The sequence below is a fragment of the Marmota marmota genome, unplaced genomic scaffold, assembly GCF_001458135.2.
Source record: "Marmota marmota marmota unplaced genomic scaffold, marMar, whole genome shotgun sequence".
Classification (NCBI taxonomy): Eukaryota; Metazoa; Chordata; class Mammalia; order Rodentia; family Sciuridae; genus Marmota; species Marmota marmota.
The window spans coordinates 584,291-599,612 of NW_026000207.1; the positions used below are offsets into that span (position 1 = coordinate 584,291).

Consider the following 15,322-nt stretch of genomic DNA (forward strand, 5'->3'; position numbering starts at 1 on the left):
CTGGGTGGGGGGGTGGGAGGCTGGGGCAGAAGGAGGGTAAGTTTAAGTCAGCTTAGACAACTTAGTGAGTCCCTATCTCAAAATTTAAAAGGGCGGGGAGTGTAGTTCGGTGGTAGAGCACTTGCCTAGCATGCATGTGTGATGTCTTGGGTTTGATCCCCAGTACTACCAAATAAACAAACAGACAAAAATAAAATTAAAAAACTTCTCATCTTCACGACTTGGTAAGGCCTTTTTAATGTGAGAACTCCCTGATGTTAAATATGGTAGCTTTTGTGGCTAAAAGATTTCTCACATTCATAAGGCCTTTCTCCAATGTGAACTCTTTAATGTTGAATGAGAATAGATTTCTGGCTTAGGGATTTTCCATGCAATGCATTCATAAGGCCTCCCTCCAGCATGAACTCTTTGGTGTTGAATGAGGACAGAGTTATCCTTGAAAGATTTCCCACACTCAATACATGTATATGGCTTTGATCCAGAGGGAACTCTCCAGTGTTGATCAGGGTTGGATGGGTACATACATAATGTCCCATGTTCACTGCACTCATAAGGCCTTCCTTGAGTGTGACCTCTTTGATGTTCTGTGAGGATATTTTATTCCTGAAAGATTTCCACACTCACTGCACTAGTGTGGGTTTGCTCCAGTGTGAAATCTCCAGTGTTGACTCAAGTGGAACTGATTCCTCATAGGGTCTTTCTCCAGTGTGAATTTGCTTTTGCTGATCAAACTGGATCTGCAGCTTGAGACTTTCCCACTTTTGCTAAACTCACCAAGATCTCCAGCACAATTTCTTGCTAACTATTTTCCTCCATTCACCCAGTTGGTCATGCCTTTTTTCTCCATTAAAGAGCTCTGCACCCTTAAGGCTGCTGCTCTCCCCTTATAACAGGATGGCTTGCTGGTGTAGAAGGCGTGGGGTGACTGGAAAGTTCCTTCCTATCTCCTCACAGGTGAAGGGTTTCCCAAAAACATAGAGTGCAGTCTGTCACAAACAAGGGCTTGTCCATGCCCATCATGAGGGGTTATCTTCACAATAATGCTTTAGAAGCTGCAGGTTTGCATTGATCAGGAGCCTCTTGAAGTTCTACCCAAATATGATTTCTGCCAAGAGTATGTTGCTTGGAGCTCAGCCAGGTGCAAAATGTGTTCCAAGGCAGGGAATATACTTCACAGGCGTGAGATTTCTGGGTGGATGAACCTGCCTTTGTAGTACCGATTTGTGACATTCTTCCTATAGAAAGCTGTTTAGAAGGTGTCTCCTTATCCTTGGCTCCTATGCCACTGAACTAGACCCCCAGGCACAAGGACTGTTTTCTGATCATAGGAACCGGGCCTATGTCCCATGTCTGGATGTCTACACCACAGGACACATTTAAACCTTGATGGTTTCCTGACTTCACTTCGTCTGTAACTTCTGATCTCTAGCTGCTATACCTGTATGGCCTTCACGAGTCACTTCTTTTTCTCCACTGTACCTTCTGCAACATTGTCCTACATATATTCATCTTTAGGCCCTCAATACTGAGACTCTTGGGTAATTAGTTCACACTCCTGTGGGGACACGTGCATGGAGTACTGCATACATGGCATATGCTAAGGGCATCTGAGTGGCAAACCACTCCCCTGTGCTAGGCATGTGAGCAGCAAACCACTTACCCCATAGGCACAGCCCTGGGTGTGAGGCCATGTGTTGCAGTCCCTGTGCTTGCTCAATGGCCCGCTCCTCAATTGGTCACTGCAAGGACAGTTGGCCAGAAATTGCATTGGTGGCTGCCTGTAATCTGCTTAGCTACTGCCTGAGTACATATACATGGTAACTGCGCAATAAAATCAGACCTCTTCTGGCTTGGTCTCTGGAGGTCTTGATTGGCGACTCTGCAGCCACACTGTCTTCTACCCTGTTCTGGGGACCTCCTCGCTGGATGAGTGAGAGCCCACACACTCCCTCTTCTTATGCACACCAGTCTTCCTACCACACCTCTCCCACAAAGACCCAATCCCACAGTGACCTCCACCCTGCCACTTAGAGGCCTCTCCGTGGGCTCCTACATACCATCAGCATGAGATAACCACAAAGTGCTTGCAGATTCAAAGAGAATACAGTACGAATCAATCCACAATGGTTCTGTTGCCCAAATCCTAGTGAAGACCTCTCAACCTGAATCTGATCCTTACTTCAACCTCAGCCACACAGAGCTTTCTGTGAATCTCAGATACCCATGGCCCATTCCAATTTGCATTGCACTTAGAAATAAATGCCTGCCTTACCTTCTAACCCAGTGGCCCTCTACTCCAGGACCAGTGACTCTCCCAAATGACCATCTGTGCCTTAAAAATAATCTACTCACATGATTGAAACTTCCCACTCAAGAGTCATAAGAAAAATCCCAGTAATATCACAGAGTAGTAAATGAACTCTAGTCCTGACCTCCACATCATCGTGTCTGAATGAATCCTGAGACTCCGTATTCATCTCATTCCTCAGAAGCATTGGCAACATGATAGGTCATCCTCTCTCCTACACATGGCCACAACCCCTTCTCTCCCTCACCTGTGTTTGGGATTTCTGCATGCCCATTAGGGTATCCAAGTATGAGACACAGTTGTGGCTTCTATCCATGCCCTTCTATTAACATGATTATCATGATCAGGAATTCCCCTGCAAAGTGTGACTCATACTTTTCTAGGCTGGGTGTCCTCCCAAATTTCTTGTGTTGAAGCACTGACACAACAAAGTCTAATATGAGAGTATCAAGGGGGGGGGGGGCTTTGGGCGGTGATTAGATTTAGAACAGGTCAAGAGAGTGGGGCCTTCAAGATGGATTAGTACCCTTACAGGGAGAGGAAGAGACATGTTTTGTTCTCTCCACAGTCTCCCACCCAGAAAAGGCCCAACAAAAAGGCAGTGGTTCCAGCCAGGAAGTAGGCCCTACTCAGAAACCGAAGGTGCTGGCATGTTCACCTTAGACTCCCCTGTCTCCAGAACTGCGAGAAAAAATTTAATTGGGCCAACAGTGTTTTATTTTGTATTCAGTCCAAAGACACAACTCCATCCTGTTCTTGTACTGTCCCTGACTCTTTGTAAATTTCTCTATCTTGACCCCCTTCACAGAACTTGACCCCCAAGTACTGTGTGTCTATCTTCCCCTGATTCTTCTATGCATTTGTTCCCTAAAACACATACCTTTAATGTAGACAAGATAAAACTGATATCCTGAATGAAAATTTATCATACCAATTCCCCATCCCAGTGCATGAAACTTCAAGCTCCTAAATCCAAAAATTTGCAGTCACCTTTTATTTTCCCCCCTCTTGTACTCAAATAATAATAAAAAATTCGATAAGACCTACTAAAAAAAATCTAAAAATCAACCCTTCTACCACACCCATGGCTACCACACTGCTGTACTCACCTGGACTGCTGCAGTAGCCTCCTCCTCGTCTTGCTACCACTTCCCTCAGACCTGGTCTTCTCTAATAGGACTTTTACTTCTTACCTGACGTCCACTGGCCTGCTTGTGTATGACTTAATTTTAAGAGATTTAGATGAAAGATTACCACATTTTTCCATTTCAAATTTCTTATTGTACTTCATTCTACACAATGGACTGCTTTCTCAAAAACTGCCTGTTTGCCCAATATTTTATGACTTAATGTAATTTGTATAGGTACTAAAATGTTATGGAAATTCCTGTTATAAAGTTCCTTTATGATTATTTTATGATCCTGTTTTGCTTTTTAATTTTTGAAGAGACCCATAAAAAAATACATTTTTACTTTAAACTTGAGCACCAATTTGTAATGACTTACACACTCGTTTATTTAAAAAGAAAATAATCCTTTTTTTAATATTTTAGTGCATTTATTTTTCTTCTTGTGCTGGCTTGTAAGTTTGGCATGAGATATAAGCTGTGAGTTTCATCTCAATTTGCAATTCATTTTATTTCCAAGCTGATAATCAACTCAACAATGCCAGTCCACAGGGATGTCACAAAACACTCTAGGAAGGGGAATCTTTTCCCCTAAGGCTGTGATACTTATCTAGGAATAGTATTCACTCACTAAACTGGCATTTGCTGCAACAATGGCAGCTGAGATGTTGGATTTCCAAGTGTGGAATATGGACAGATGAACATAGAGTTTGGACTTGATTATCTCATATTGCTGGGAAATCATTATGTCACCTGTTTAGTGCAGTGACACTGTCTACAAGAGGTCTGGAGACTATCTGAGAAAGACTATCTGTGGAGTGAAGCAAATTACAACTAATACAGATTAATAGGGTTACCCAGTGAGAATGACACATCTAGAAAGGTAGGTGAGAATCCTAAGAACATGAGTCTTGATTGGTGGTAACTAAGAAACACAGTTCTAAGAACATAGTTGAGCCCACCATATGTTGAAAATTTTGTTAACAAGAAATTGATATGTATATGGTCACCCTGAATATTTAGTCTTCCACACAAAATGGATAACCAACTCCATCTGGTAAACTGGAGATTAAATGTCTAGATGGTAGTAACCATTCTCTAAAGTACTTAATTAGGGTCATTTTGACCCACTTCCCTTCTGCTTGCTTGCTGCTATGCCAACCTGGAAAGCCCCATTGGAAATACTTATGTACCCATTGCATTGCCTTGTTAACTGCCCAATGCAGCTTCTGTACCTCCTTGCTTGCAGCTACATCAACCCAGATGTGGTTTTTGCAGTTTTTGCCTTTAAATATCCTAAAAATGTGAGGCTCAAGACTGTTTCCTGCAGAGACAACTTGGTCCTGCAGGGAGCAGTGCTGGCTGATCAGAATAAAGACTCTTCAATTTGGACATAACTCAGACTTGCTGTGTTTTCTGAGCAACCTGCCCCACAACACTGCAAAATTCAATACCTGAAATGTTTTTGTTTCCATACAGGACTATGGCTTGATAGCAAATTGCACAATATGAAGATAATCCTTAAAGTATAGAGTGTCTTAGCTTTTACCCCATGAATAGATAGGCCAAAAGGGGGAAAAAAGACTGCACAGGTGTGTCACTATTACATACTCACCTGTGGAATCAGACTTAAATCAAACCTCTTATTAACATCTGTGGTAGTGCTGGGTATAATGGCACATGACTGTAATGCCAGCAACTTAGAGACTGAGGCAGGAGAACTGCAAATTTGAGATGACCAATTTAGTGAGATCCTATCTCAAAATAAAATTTAAAAGGTCTTGGGATGTAGATCAGTGATAGAGCACCCCTGGATTCAATACCTAGTAACAAACAAAACAAAAAACCCTACAAGATCAATGATAGTTAATTTTGGTTGTAGCTTGACTAAATCAAGAGATGCTTAGAGAATTAGTAAAGCACATTTCTGACTGTGTTTGTGTGAGTTTTTTCAGAAACAATTGTCTTGTGGGTCAACCAACTGAGGGAAAGACCCACCCTGATATGAGAAGCACAATCTAATAGGCTAGGGCCCAGACAGAACAAAAAGCAGACAAGGGGGACGTTCCCGTATGTGCAAGCTTGGTTTCTCTTAAGCACATGCTGCTGCTGCTGCTGCTGCTGCTGCTGATGATGATGATGATTTTGGCTGCTGCCTCACCCGTGAACATCAGATTACAATTCTTCAGTCTTTGAACTCAAACTCCCATCAGTGACTCTCCAGGGGGCTTTCAGGCCTCCAACTTCTGGCTGGGTCTGCAACATTAATTCATCCCCTTGGTGGGGGTTCCGGTTTCTTGGACTGGATAGCTACTATTCTCCCCACCTCTCCAGCCTGTCAATAGCCTTTGTGGGATGATCCAGCACCTATCATGTAAGACAATCTAACAAATTCCCTCTTTTAACTATGTGCATTATTTTGGTTCTCTTCATCTAATTAAATATCTAGTGCAAAGGGTATATAGAGAGTTAGTATGTTTAGTGACATCAGAAAAATGCAAAATAACCAAATACAGAATGTGGGAAATTTTGATGAACAAAAGACCCAGAAATCTCAATAAATGAATAATGTTTTAAACCCTAATGGTATTTGTAGATAGTAGGGATTTATGGAACTACTAAAATTATGTATGTAAAAGTCATATATAATTAACTGAAATCAAACAAATATGTCTTAAGGAACAAGTCAATTTTGTAGGAAACTGAAAAAAAAAAACCCTGAGTACTGACATAAAAACAGGAATTATACACTTTAAATATGCATAGTTTATTGTATGACAATTACACATCAAGCTACCTTGAAAAATCTAAGGTGATACTCAAAAGTTGTTACTTTCTAATTATTTTACTGTTTTACATCTGTATATTTGTGACTACTATATCAGTATGATGAGAATAAAACATAATTATGTGCTATTGCATATCTCTTCCCAACTCTATGTTCAGTGACATCATTTTAGAACTTGAATTGGCCATGGTGAGAGTATTTTACTAGGGTAATTGACAAATTCTAAAAAGAGGGTTTGCTGTTACTAATAATGCACAAAATGCTTAAAACATATAGTGTCTATGACTGCGGTTTACTGTAAGTTCCTGCACTGTAAATAGGCAAAAAAAATTGAGAAAATATTTTTCCAACATTCAAAAACAATTTCCTATTTAGCAAAGACCCTCATTTACTGAAGAATGAGTAAGTTCCAACATGTTCTTGTTATACATGTCTATTTGTTAGTGAAAACTACATCACCAACACACATTTTAAAATAGGCAAAAAGATAGCCTTTTTAAAAGAAGATACATAAGTGGCAAATAAAACATTCCCAACATTATGAAACATCAGAAAAATGCAATTAAAACTACAGTGAGATGCCACAATACATTAAAACAGCTCAAATTTAAAAGACTAATCATTTCAAGTACTGGCTAGAGGTGGAAGGACAGAAATGTCCACATATTGTTGGTGGGAATTCAGTGAGTACAATAAGTCTAGATCAGTTTGACAGTTTTTTTTTTTAATGCAAAACACATACTCTGAATTATTTTCGCAGGAGAAATAAACCACATATGCACATTAAGAATCCTATGCCTGTATTCACAGTAGCTTTGTTTTTAACATCCCCAAACAGGAAATAATCCAACTGCCCATTAAGTGACGGGAGAATAAAGGCTAGGGACATAGCTCAGTTGGTAGAGTGCTTACCTTGCATGCACAAGGCCCTGGGTTCAATCCCCAGCACAAATAAATAAATAAATAAATAAATTGATAAAAAATAAACAATAGCATATCCATAGAACTGAATATGACTCAGCAACAAAAAGGATGAACTGTTCATATAAGCAGTAGTGATGATTCTTTCTCAAAATAATCATGTAGCAAAAAATGTGTAATTGCATTCATAAAATATTTCATTCACAAGTTATTGTCATGTGAATAAAAGTAAATTACTGGATACTTGCAAACCTGGGGAATATGGGGAGATAATATGGCATGAGGTAAACTGTAGATATATTTATGATCACTACAATGGTTTCAGGAATTTATGAAACAAAACTTTTCAAATTATACACCATAAACATCAGTTATTCCAAGTAACTATATATAAGTAAGTTTATAAAAAGTGATTCCAAAACCAAATTCAAAGCCTAAACTATTTTTCTGGTAATAAGCCCATGTTGATTCCACTATCTCTGTCCTCATGCATGGGAAAGGGCAGCTCTATATTGGTGCAATAAGGAATGCTGTTGTAATATCAAACAACAGAACACTGACAGGATCACCAGAGCTATAACCCTGGACTGTAGGATCACCATGATCTCCTTATTTTCCTGCTTCTACAGCAATGCACTTCAGGTGAACAACCCAGAAAGACAATATGATTCCACAAAACCTTTATTTTTCTTGACAATGACCACAGCTATTGGGCATACACAGACCTCTAGGTCCTGTGAATGCTCAATCACTGGAAGATATGTGGATGCACCTTTGCAAGAGGCACATTTCATGCAGTTTACTGTAAGTGCCTTCTCCACACCCAGTATTTATGATTTCTAAACCAATTAAGGTTCACAGCTGGCTCCAGCCATCATATGAGTGACACCAATCTATGAAATGGAATGATTGGTATCAGGGCACATGGCTTCTTGTAAAGCCCTGTGAACATTTTCTCCTCCACATGTGCATTGCAAAACAACATCCTCTGGGAACAAGAGAGTGAATTCATTCTCTTCACCCAATCATAGAAACCTGTCACAACAGCTGGCCTCTCCCCAGGTGGACCTATAGTCTCATAGAAAATTGTGACCATCCAAGCCTCCAATCAGGGCAAAATTCCTGCATTATTTCCCATGTTGTCTAGGGCAGCAATACAAACCAGCCTGAAAGCAAAATGAGAACTGTCATTTTACTGTCCCTGAAGAACACAGTTGACCCAGGAAAGCTGTCCATCCTTTCAAATAGCACAAAGTGTCTTCCAGCCTCCTCACATCGTAAACTCAACCCCATAATTAAAGGTAGCTTTAACAATAAGGCATTTATTAGCACACAATCAAGAGAAATGCAAGGCAGGTAGTTACCATTTGGTAAATAGAAGGCTGAAAAAATTAACCCAACTGTCATGTGAGACTGAAAAAACAACTTCTTGATGAAGAAAATCAGCCATTCCTGAAAGCCTCCAGCAGACTGCAGACCAGGTTTTCACGGTAAAAACTAGGTTATGTGTGTGCTTTAATCAGTCAGAAAAGGGAAAGAACTCTCCTTGAAGGCCCAGGTTGTTCCAGACTTCCTCCAGGGAATAAGCATTTGCCTTCCCTCACATGCTCCACTGACTGATGGACACTGTGCAGAGTGGTAGAGGAAGATGCCTTCTACCAGAGAAAGCGGCAGTGACTTAACTCTTGACATGGCCCCCATCAGTTGAGAAGTGCATGGCAGCTCCCGGAAGGCTCACTCATGCATGCACACACGGGGACACTGCCCTCAGTGGGTATTAGGAAGTATGTTTGACTTTAGGCAGGTGGTTCCTTCACAAAGCCTCTCTGAAAAAGATGACACTGCCTACAGGTCTAAGGCCTTTTTCAAGTGTGGGCTTTCAGGAGCTGTTAAACCTTGGGCTGAAAACTTCTCTGTATTTGTTGCTTTCATGATGCCCCTACACGTTGTGACATTTTTGGTGGTGAATGAGGCTAGAACACTGACTAAAGGAATTCCCACACGTGTCACACTCATAAGGCCTTTCTCCAGTGTGAACTACCTGATGTTGAATGAGGCCAGACTTTTGGCTAAAGGATTTTCCACACTGGTTACACTCATAGGGTCTCGCTCCAGTGTGAATTCTCCGGTGTTGAATAAGGATGGAGCTTTGACTAAAGGATTTCCCACATTCGCCACATTTATAAGGCCTTTCTCCAGTGTGAACTCTCTGGTGTTTAATGAGTGTAGCTTTTTGGCTAAAGGATTTCCCACACTGACCACACTCATAAGGCTTTGCTCCAGTGTGAATTCTGCGGTGCTGATTAAGAATGGCACTTTGACTAAAGCAATTCCCACACTCACCACACTTATAAGGTCTTTCTCCAGTGTGAACTCTCTGGTGTTTAACAAGGGTGGCTTTTTGGCTAAAGGATTTCCCACACTGACTGCACTCATAAGGCCTTGCTCCAGTATGAATTTTCTGGTGGTCAACAAGGCTGGAGTTTTGTCTAAATAATTTTCCACATTCACTGCACTCATAAGGCCTTTCTCCAGTGTGAATTCTCCGGTGATCATTCAGGTGGGAGGTTTGGCTAAAGAATTTCCCACATTCACTGCACTCCCAAGGCCTTTCTCCAGTGTGTACCCTCTGGTGCTGATCAAGTGAGTACTTGCCACGGAAGGTTTTCCCACATTTGCTGCACTCATAAAGCTTTTTACCAGTGGTAACTTTGGGGCGGTGAACAAGAGTGTGCTTGTGGCTGACAGAATTCCCACATTCTCTTGACGTGTAACTTTTATGACTATGACTGTCCTCCCCACCCTTGGAGGTATTATTGGGCTTTTCACTACTGGGAAATGCTGGGGACTTGACAAGGCTCCACATGGCTGGGAGGTCCTTCTCAATCTCCCAACTGGCAAAGGGCTTCCTTGACATGCGGAATAGGAAGTGTTTCAAATACGAGGATTTTTCAATGTCCCTCATCAAGAGCTTCTTTGTACTGTGATGCTTTTGGTGCTGGTGAAGATCTGCATATGTCCCAATTCTGAATTTCTGCCCAGGTAGATCATCCAGGTGCAAAATGTCCTGCAGAATTGGGAAACATTTTTCACAGAGGTAAGTCTTCTGCATGGATGAACCTGCCTTAGAAGTCCTGACCTGTGAAACTGCCACTGAAACCTTCTGCTCAGAAGGTATCTCTTCATCCTCTGTTCCATGCCCACAACCTGAAAGCAGAGAATTGCTAATGAAATGTATGATGACTATGTGTGAAGGAGGAGGCCCCATCATGCACACTCTACCAATGATTCCAAGATTTTTTCTATGAATAAGAGATATAGGGACAGGATGAGGAAGGGGCTATATGGTAATATGATGTCTCTCAAAGTCACAGAATTGGGGAGGCCTTACCAATTGAAGATTACAAAGATGGATGGGTCATAAGGAGAAGTAGTCTTCAACTCACTCCTCTGCATACAGCCTTAAGCTGCTTTCACACTGTGGCCATATCTCTAGAACTCACCACACAGCCTTCAGCAGGATGCTGTTTGCTAGTAACAGGTACATGCCATACAGATGGTGGGTTGACTCCAAGCCCAGGAACATCCACACAAAAGTGAGTGGCAAGTATTCAGGTTAATGTAATGTATGTGAACACTTTATCAGCGTGTGTGAGGTAGTGCTGGAAAACACTGCATAGAGCAGTATAAAAGAACAGATGAGGCATGAAGACCAGAAAGATGTGGATGGATGGGTGCTGGAAGTTACATGAAATGAGAAATCAAAAAAGTTCATGGCTGGGTGCAGTGGTGCATGCCTGTAATCCCAACAGCTTGGGAGGCTGAGACAGGAGGATCATGAGTTCAAAGCTAGCCTCAGCAATTCAATGAGAACCTAAATAAAATACAAAAGAGGTCTGGGGATGTGGCTCAGTGGTTAAGCACCCCCGAGTTCAATCCCTGGTAAACCACCACCCTCCCATAAAAAATTGAGATGTATGGGGAAGAAAACATGGAAATGAAGTTTGGCTAGTGGTACCTGCACCAAAACAGTGGTGGACAGAGGACAGGTTCCTTTTATGATTTGAAAATAGCCTGGATGTTATGCTACTTTCTATGTGCCACACATCAGGCCCAGGCCTCTTCTGAAATCATGTTCACTCTATGAAGGAACCAGGTTTCTCCCCACACTGTAAGTACTATCACTACATGGGACCTTTTTGAAGCAGGGTCCATAGGAAAAAAAAGATAAAAGTGCCAACAGAGATACAGATCATCTCAGGATACAACAGACCATAGGAGAGAAAAATAAAAATTATTTTAAAAAGAGGGATACGGGGACTGGGGCTGTAGCTCAAGCTCAGTGGCAGAATGCTTGCCTAGCATGTGTGACACACTGGATTTGATCCTCAGCATCACATTAAAAAATAAAATAAATAAAATAAAATAAAAAAGGCATTCTGTCCATCTACAACTACAAAAAAAAAAAGTGTGTGTGTGTGTGTGGGGGGGGGGGTATGATAATAATAGCCCATGGTTCCATGGTTCCAAGTATGGACTATGACAACGCCTGTTATGCCACAAGCAGTCACAAGAAAAGGTCAACCAGCAAAAGGTGAGGGGTGGGGGAGCTGTGAAAAAAGGTATCATGATTCTGGACATAGCCAGAGAGACGGGAAAAAGTTGAGATCCATTAGCCTGAATGCAAGATACTTAACTCCCAGACCACACAGGGCACGTGTGTTAGCTCAGTGCTGGCGTCCATAGCACATATGCCAAGAAACTGGAGAATTTAACAGATTGTAAGGCCTGGAAAAGGTGAATCTGTTTGGGGGAAAAGGAGGACAGAGACACTAGGGTGAGTGTAAGAGCCTTACCCAGTGAGCTTGTGAGTACAAAGTTCTGCAGCATCACACTGAGGTACAAAAGCCTCTGAGCCTCATCAAGTAGTCTCCATTCTTCCTGTGAGAAGTAAATGGCCACGTCCTCAAAGGTCACACAGTCCTGCCATGATGGGGAAAGGTCACTCCACAATAAACTTCTCCTCTAGAATTCCAATTCATCCACTTGCTTGTCCATCCTGTTTGCCTTTCTTCCTACATTCCTATCTCAGAGGAGTACCACACCCCAGTGCCTCTGAAGCTCACTGTCATGGTCCCAGTATCACTGTGTCCTCCCATAGCCATCAGGAAGGTGGGCAGGAAGATACCATCTTCACTGTGGACTTGGCGTGTAATGCGGTATCCCCTTCTCTTAGACCATTCCTCAGTGGTCCTCCAGATGTGCCTCCAGAAACATGCAGCCCAGGATCCTGCCGGAAGGCCTGGCTGTCTGATTCTGCTCCTTGCTTCAATCTCAGCTACCCAGGATCACTTAAGGATTTCAAACAACTCTTGTCCTCTATTTCTACTGATTTTGATGTCCACTTACCAGTCACAGATTTCCTTTTACTCTTAACCCTCAAACTCAGTGACCAAAGTACCTCAGAGCCTCAATGACATTCTACTCCAGACCCAGTGACACTCACAGATGATCACTGTGCCCCCAAACTTAGCTATCTGCTTGAGTGGACGATCCTGGTGAGCCTGTAGCATGGTGAATGAGCACTAGACTGAGTATCTTCAATTGTGCTGCTGTAACAAAACACTACTCATTGGGTAGCTTATTAACAACAGGAATTTCTCACAGATCTGGAGGCTGAATTCAGGGTGCCATCATGGTCAGGTTCTGGTGAGAGTCCTCTTTCAGGCTGTAGACTGCTGACTTCCCCTTGTATCTCCACATAGTGAAAAGAGCACTAGCTATTCTCTGACCTCTTCTTAAAAGGGCATTCACTAATACCAGACACAAGGACTCCATCCTCATGATTTAATTACCTCTCACAGGCCTCAGCTCTAGGATTAGGATTAGCTCCCTCTGGGATTAGAATTTCAATGTATGAAATTTGGAGGGGAAGAAAAATTCAGTCATGGCCTTGGTGTCATCTTCTAATTATTTCTGTTTCTGTAACCATTCTATCTCCCTTATGCCTTAGAAGCCTTAGCCACCTACCAGATAATCTATTTTGTCATGCCCTTCCATGGTCAATTCTCTCTCCATATCTGTTTATGATGCTTACCATGTCTACTCAGGTGTCCAAGTACAAGACCCAGGCACAGCTCCATTTTCCCTTACCTGGGCTGTGGACAGCACTACTATTATGACAAATATAATTCCTCCTAGTTATGGGTCAAACACTAACTATATCTTTTAGATGTCTCCATCTTAAACCATTCCCCAAATTCCAAACCAATGTGGCCAGAACTTGATGTCTCTACTAATTGTTCATCCAACATCTTAGATGTAAGTACCTAAAAACCAAAATTCTGATATCCTCAGTGAAATAAACCTTACTGGTAACTTTACAGTCCAGCTGATGGAGTTTCCATTCTTCCAGATACTAAACTCCAAAAGCCCGAAGTAATGCCTCAATAGTATCTTTCTGTCTCCCCCTCTCTCATCCTCAAAATCTGAAAATCCAGGCAGGCCTAATTAAGAAAATGAATCCAGAATCCTACCACTTCTCTTACCTCCACAGTAGCCTTACTGGTTCAAGCCACTATCAGCACTTACCTAGAGTATTATGGTAGCGTCTTCCCTGGCCTTCCTATTGTGTCCCTCATCCTGACCGAGTTCTCCATGGCATAACATGGAGGCTGATGAGACCACCATCAGATCATCTTCTTTCCCTTCTCTACAACTCCCACTGCTGCCACAAATTCTGACAGTCAGCTCTGAATCCTGCCCTGCTACTTTTAGATCCTCTGAAATAGAAAAGAAACCTGGAACTCCATGAACCAGCTCAGCTTCACCTCCAAGCACATATGCATTAGGGGAAAGCTTTTCATATCTCTATAGAAACTACCTAAAATAACTCCCAAATAGAATTAGGATCTTAGGCTTGGGTTTGTTAAAGGTCCTTTGGTCCAAGGAACGACGAGCATCAAGAGAAGGGATTCATTAAAAAAAAAAAAAAAATCCTTGGGGGGGGGTAGTCGGAGGGCTGGTGTCAGGATCAGTGAAAGCCTGTGTCATACCCTACTCACCTGAGTGAGGTCCCTATGGGCTTCTGCACTCATGGAAACCTGTAGGAAGAGGGAGGTCATGAGAGGCAGATGATCATGGCAGGGCTCCAGAGGCTCAGCCCCTGCTGTACTTGTTCCCAGCTGGACGCCAGGTGACTTGAGGAGGCTTTCATTATGTTGGCGCCTCAGTGCTCACTCGTAGCAGCTCTCAGGCCTTGAACCCCTCCTTCTGGTCCTAATAGTGAGAAGCTTCTGGAAAAGTTTGAAGTCAGACTAGGTACCTCTTCTGTGCGCAGTTCTCGGTGGCTACCAACGACCTAAGGACAAAGGTAGAACTCTCCGTCTTGCCATTACAGCGTTAATACGAGGCGTAGTTTCCCGCTTCACCTCATTCACGAGCCCCGACCGGGCTGGACAGAGCCTGGCCTGCGGCACGGGGCAGAGCCCCTCATTCGGACACTATGTGGGGAGGCGAGCACAGCGCGGCGGGGAGGACCACTTACCCGAGCGGGGCCGGCTTCGGCCATGGGCCTCTGCGCGTGCGACGGGGACACGGACAAAGTGGCCACCGCCCCTCGGACCCCTCCGGACGCCAGCCCAGCCTTGTCGCTTCCCGGAGGACAAAGCTCCGACAGCTCGGACAAACCCAAAGACCGCTAAGACCAGCGCCGGCGGAGCCACGCCGGAAGTCCCGCCCACACAATGGCCCACGCCGGAAACACTCCTCTCTGGGCGCTCATTGGCTTAGCGTCTCAGTGGGGCAGGGCATTCTGGGTAAGGTAGTGCCCGGGGCTCCAGGGAGACCTGCGAGCGGGAGGAGCTGGGGGGGGGGCTCTGCATCCACGCAGGCGCTCTGCAGGCGAGAACTAGGCTTGAGCCTGCCGGGAGGACTTGAATACCGATGGAGCAGCAGGTCAAGCCTTCTGGGCTAGCCCTGGCCATAACGGTGGGGACTTGGCCTCTGCGGCTACCGCTGGTTACAGCTTGCAGGGACTGTCCTCTAGGCCCGCGCGTGTTCCCATGCTTCCTGCCTGCCCTCTGTTACGAGATGGTTGCTCCTCTGCAAGGCCTTCTAACCCCTGTCTCCCCACTGTTCATGGCAACTCATTATCCCCTTCCTCTCTGTCCCCTTGGA

At 43.4% G+C, this 15,322-nt stretch overlaps 1 protein-coding gene across 1 annotated transcript; it reads right to left on the reverse strand.

Annotated features, from left to right (window-relative positions):
• Positions 1-6,181: 6,181 nt before the first annotated feature.
• On the reverse strand, positions 6,182-14,885 carry LOC107158995 (zinc finger protein interacting with ribonucleoprotein K-like). Its single transcript, XM_015505534.2, has 4 exons — positions 14,691-14,885; positions 14,209-14,247; positions 12,001-12,127; positions 6,182-10,351 (listed from the first exon to the last, which is right to left on the reverse strand). The coding sequence occupies exons 1-4, from the start codon at positions 14,712-14,714 to the stop codon at positions 9,084-9,086; spliced, it is 1,458 nt and encodes a 485-aa protein (XP_015361020.1). The 5' UTR covers positions 14,715-14,885; the 3' UTR covers positions 6,182-9,083.
• Positions 14,886-15,322: the final 437 nt, after the last annotated feature.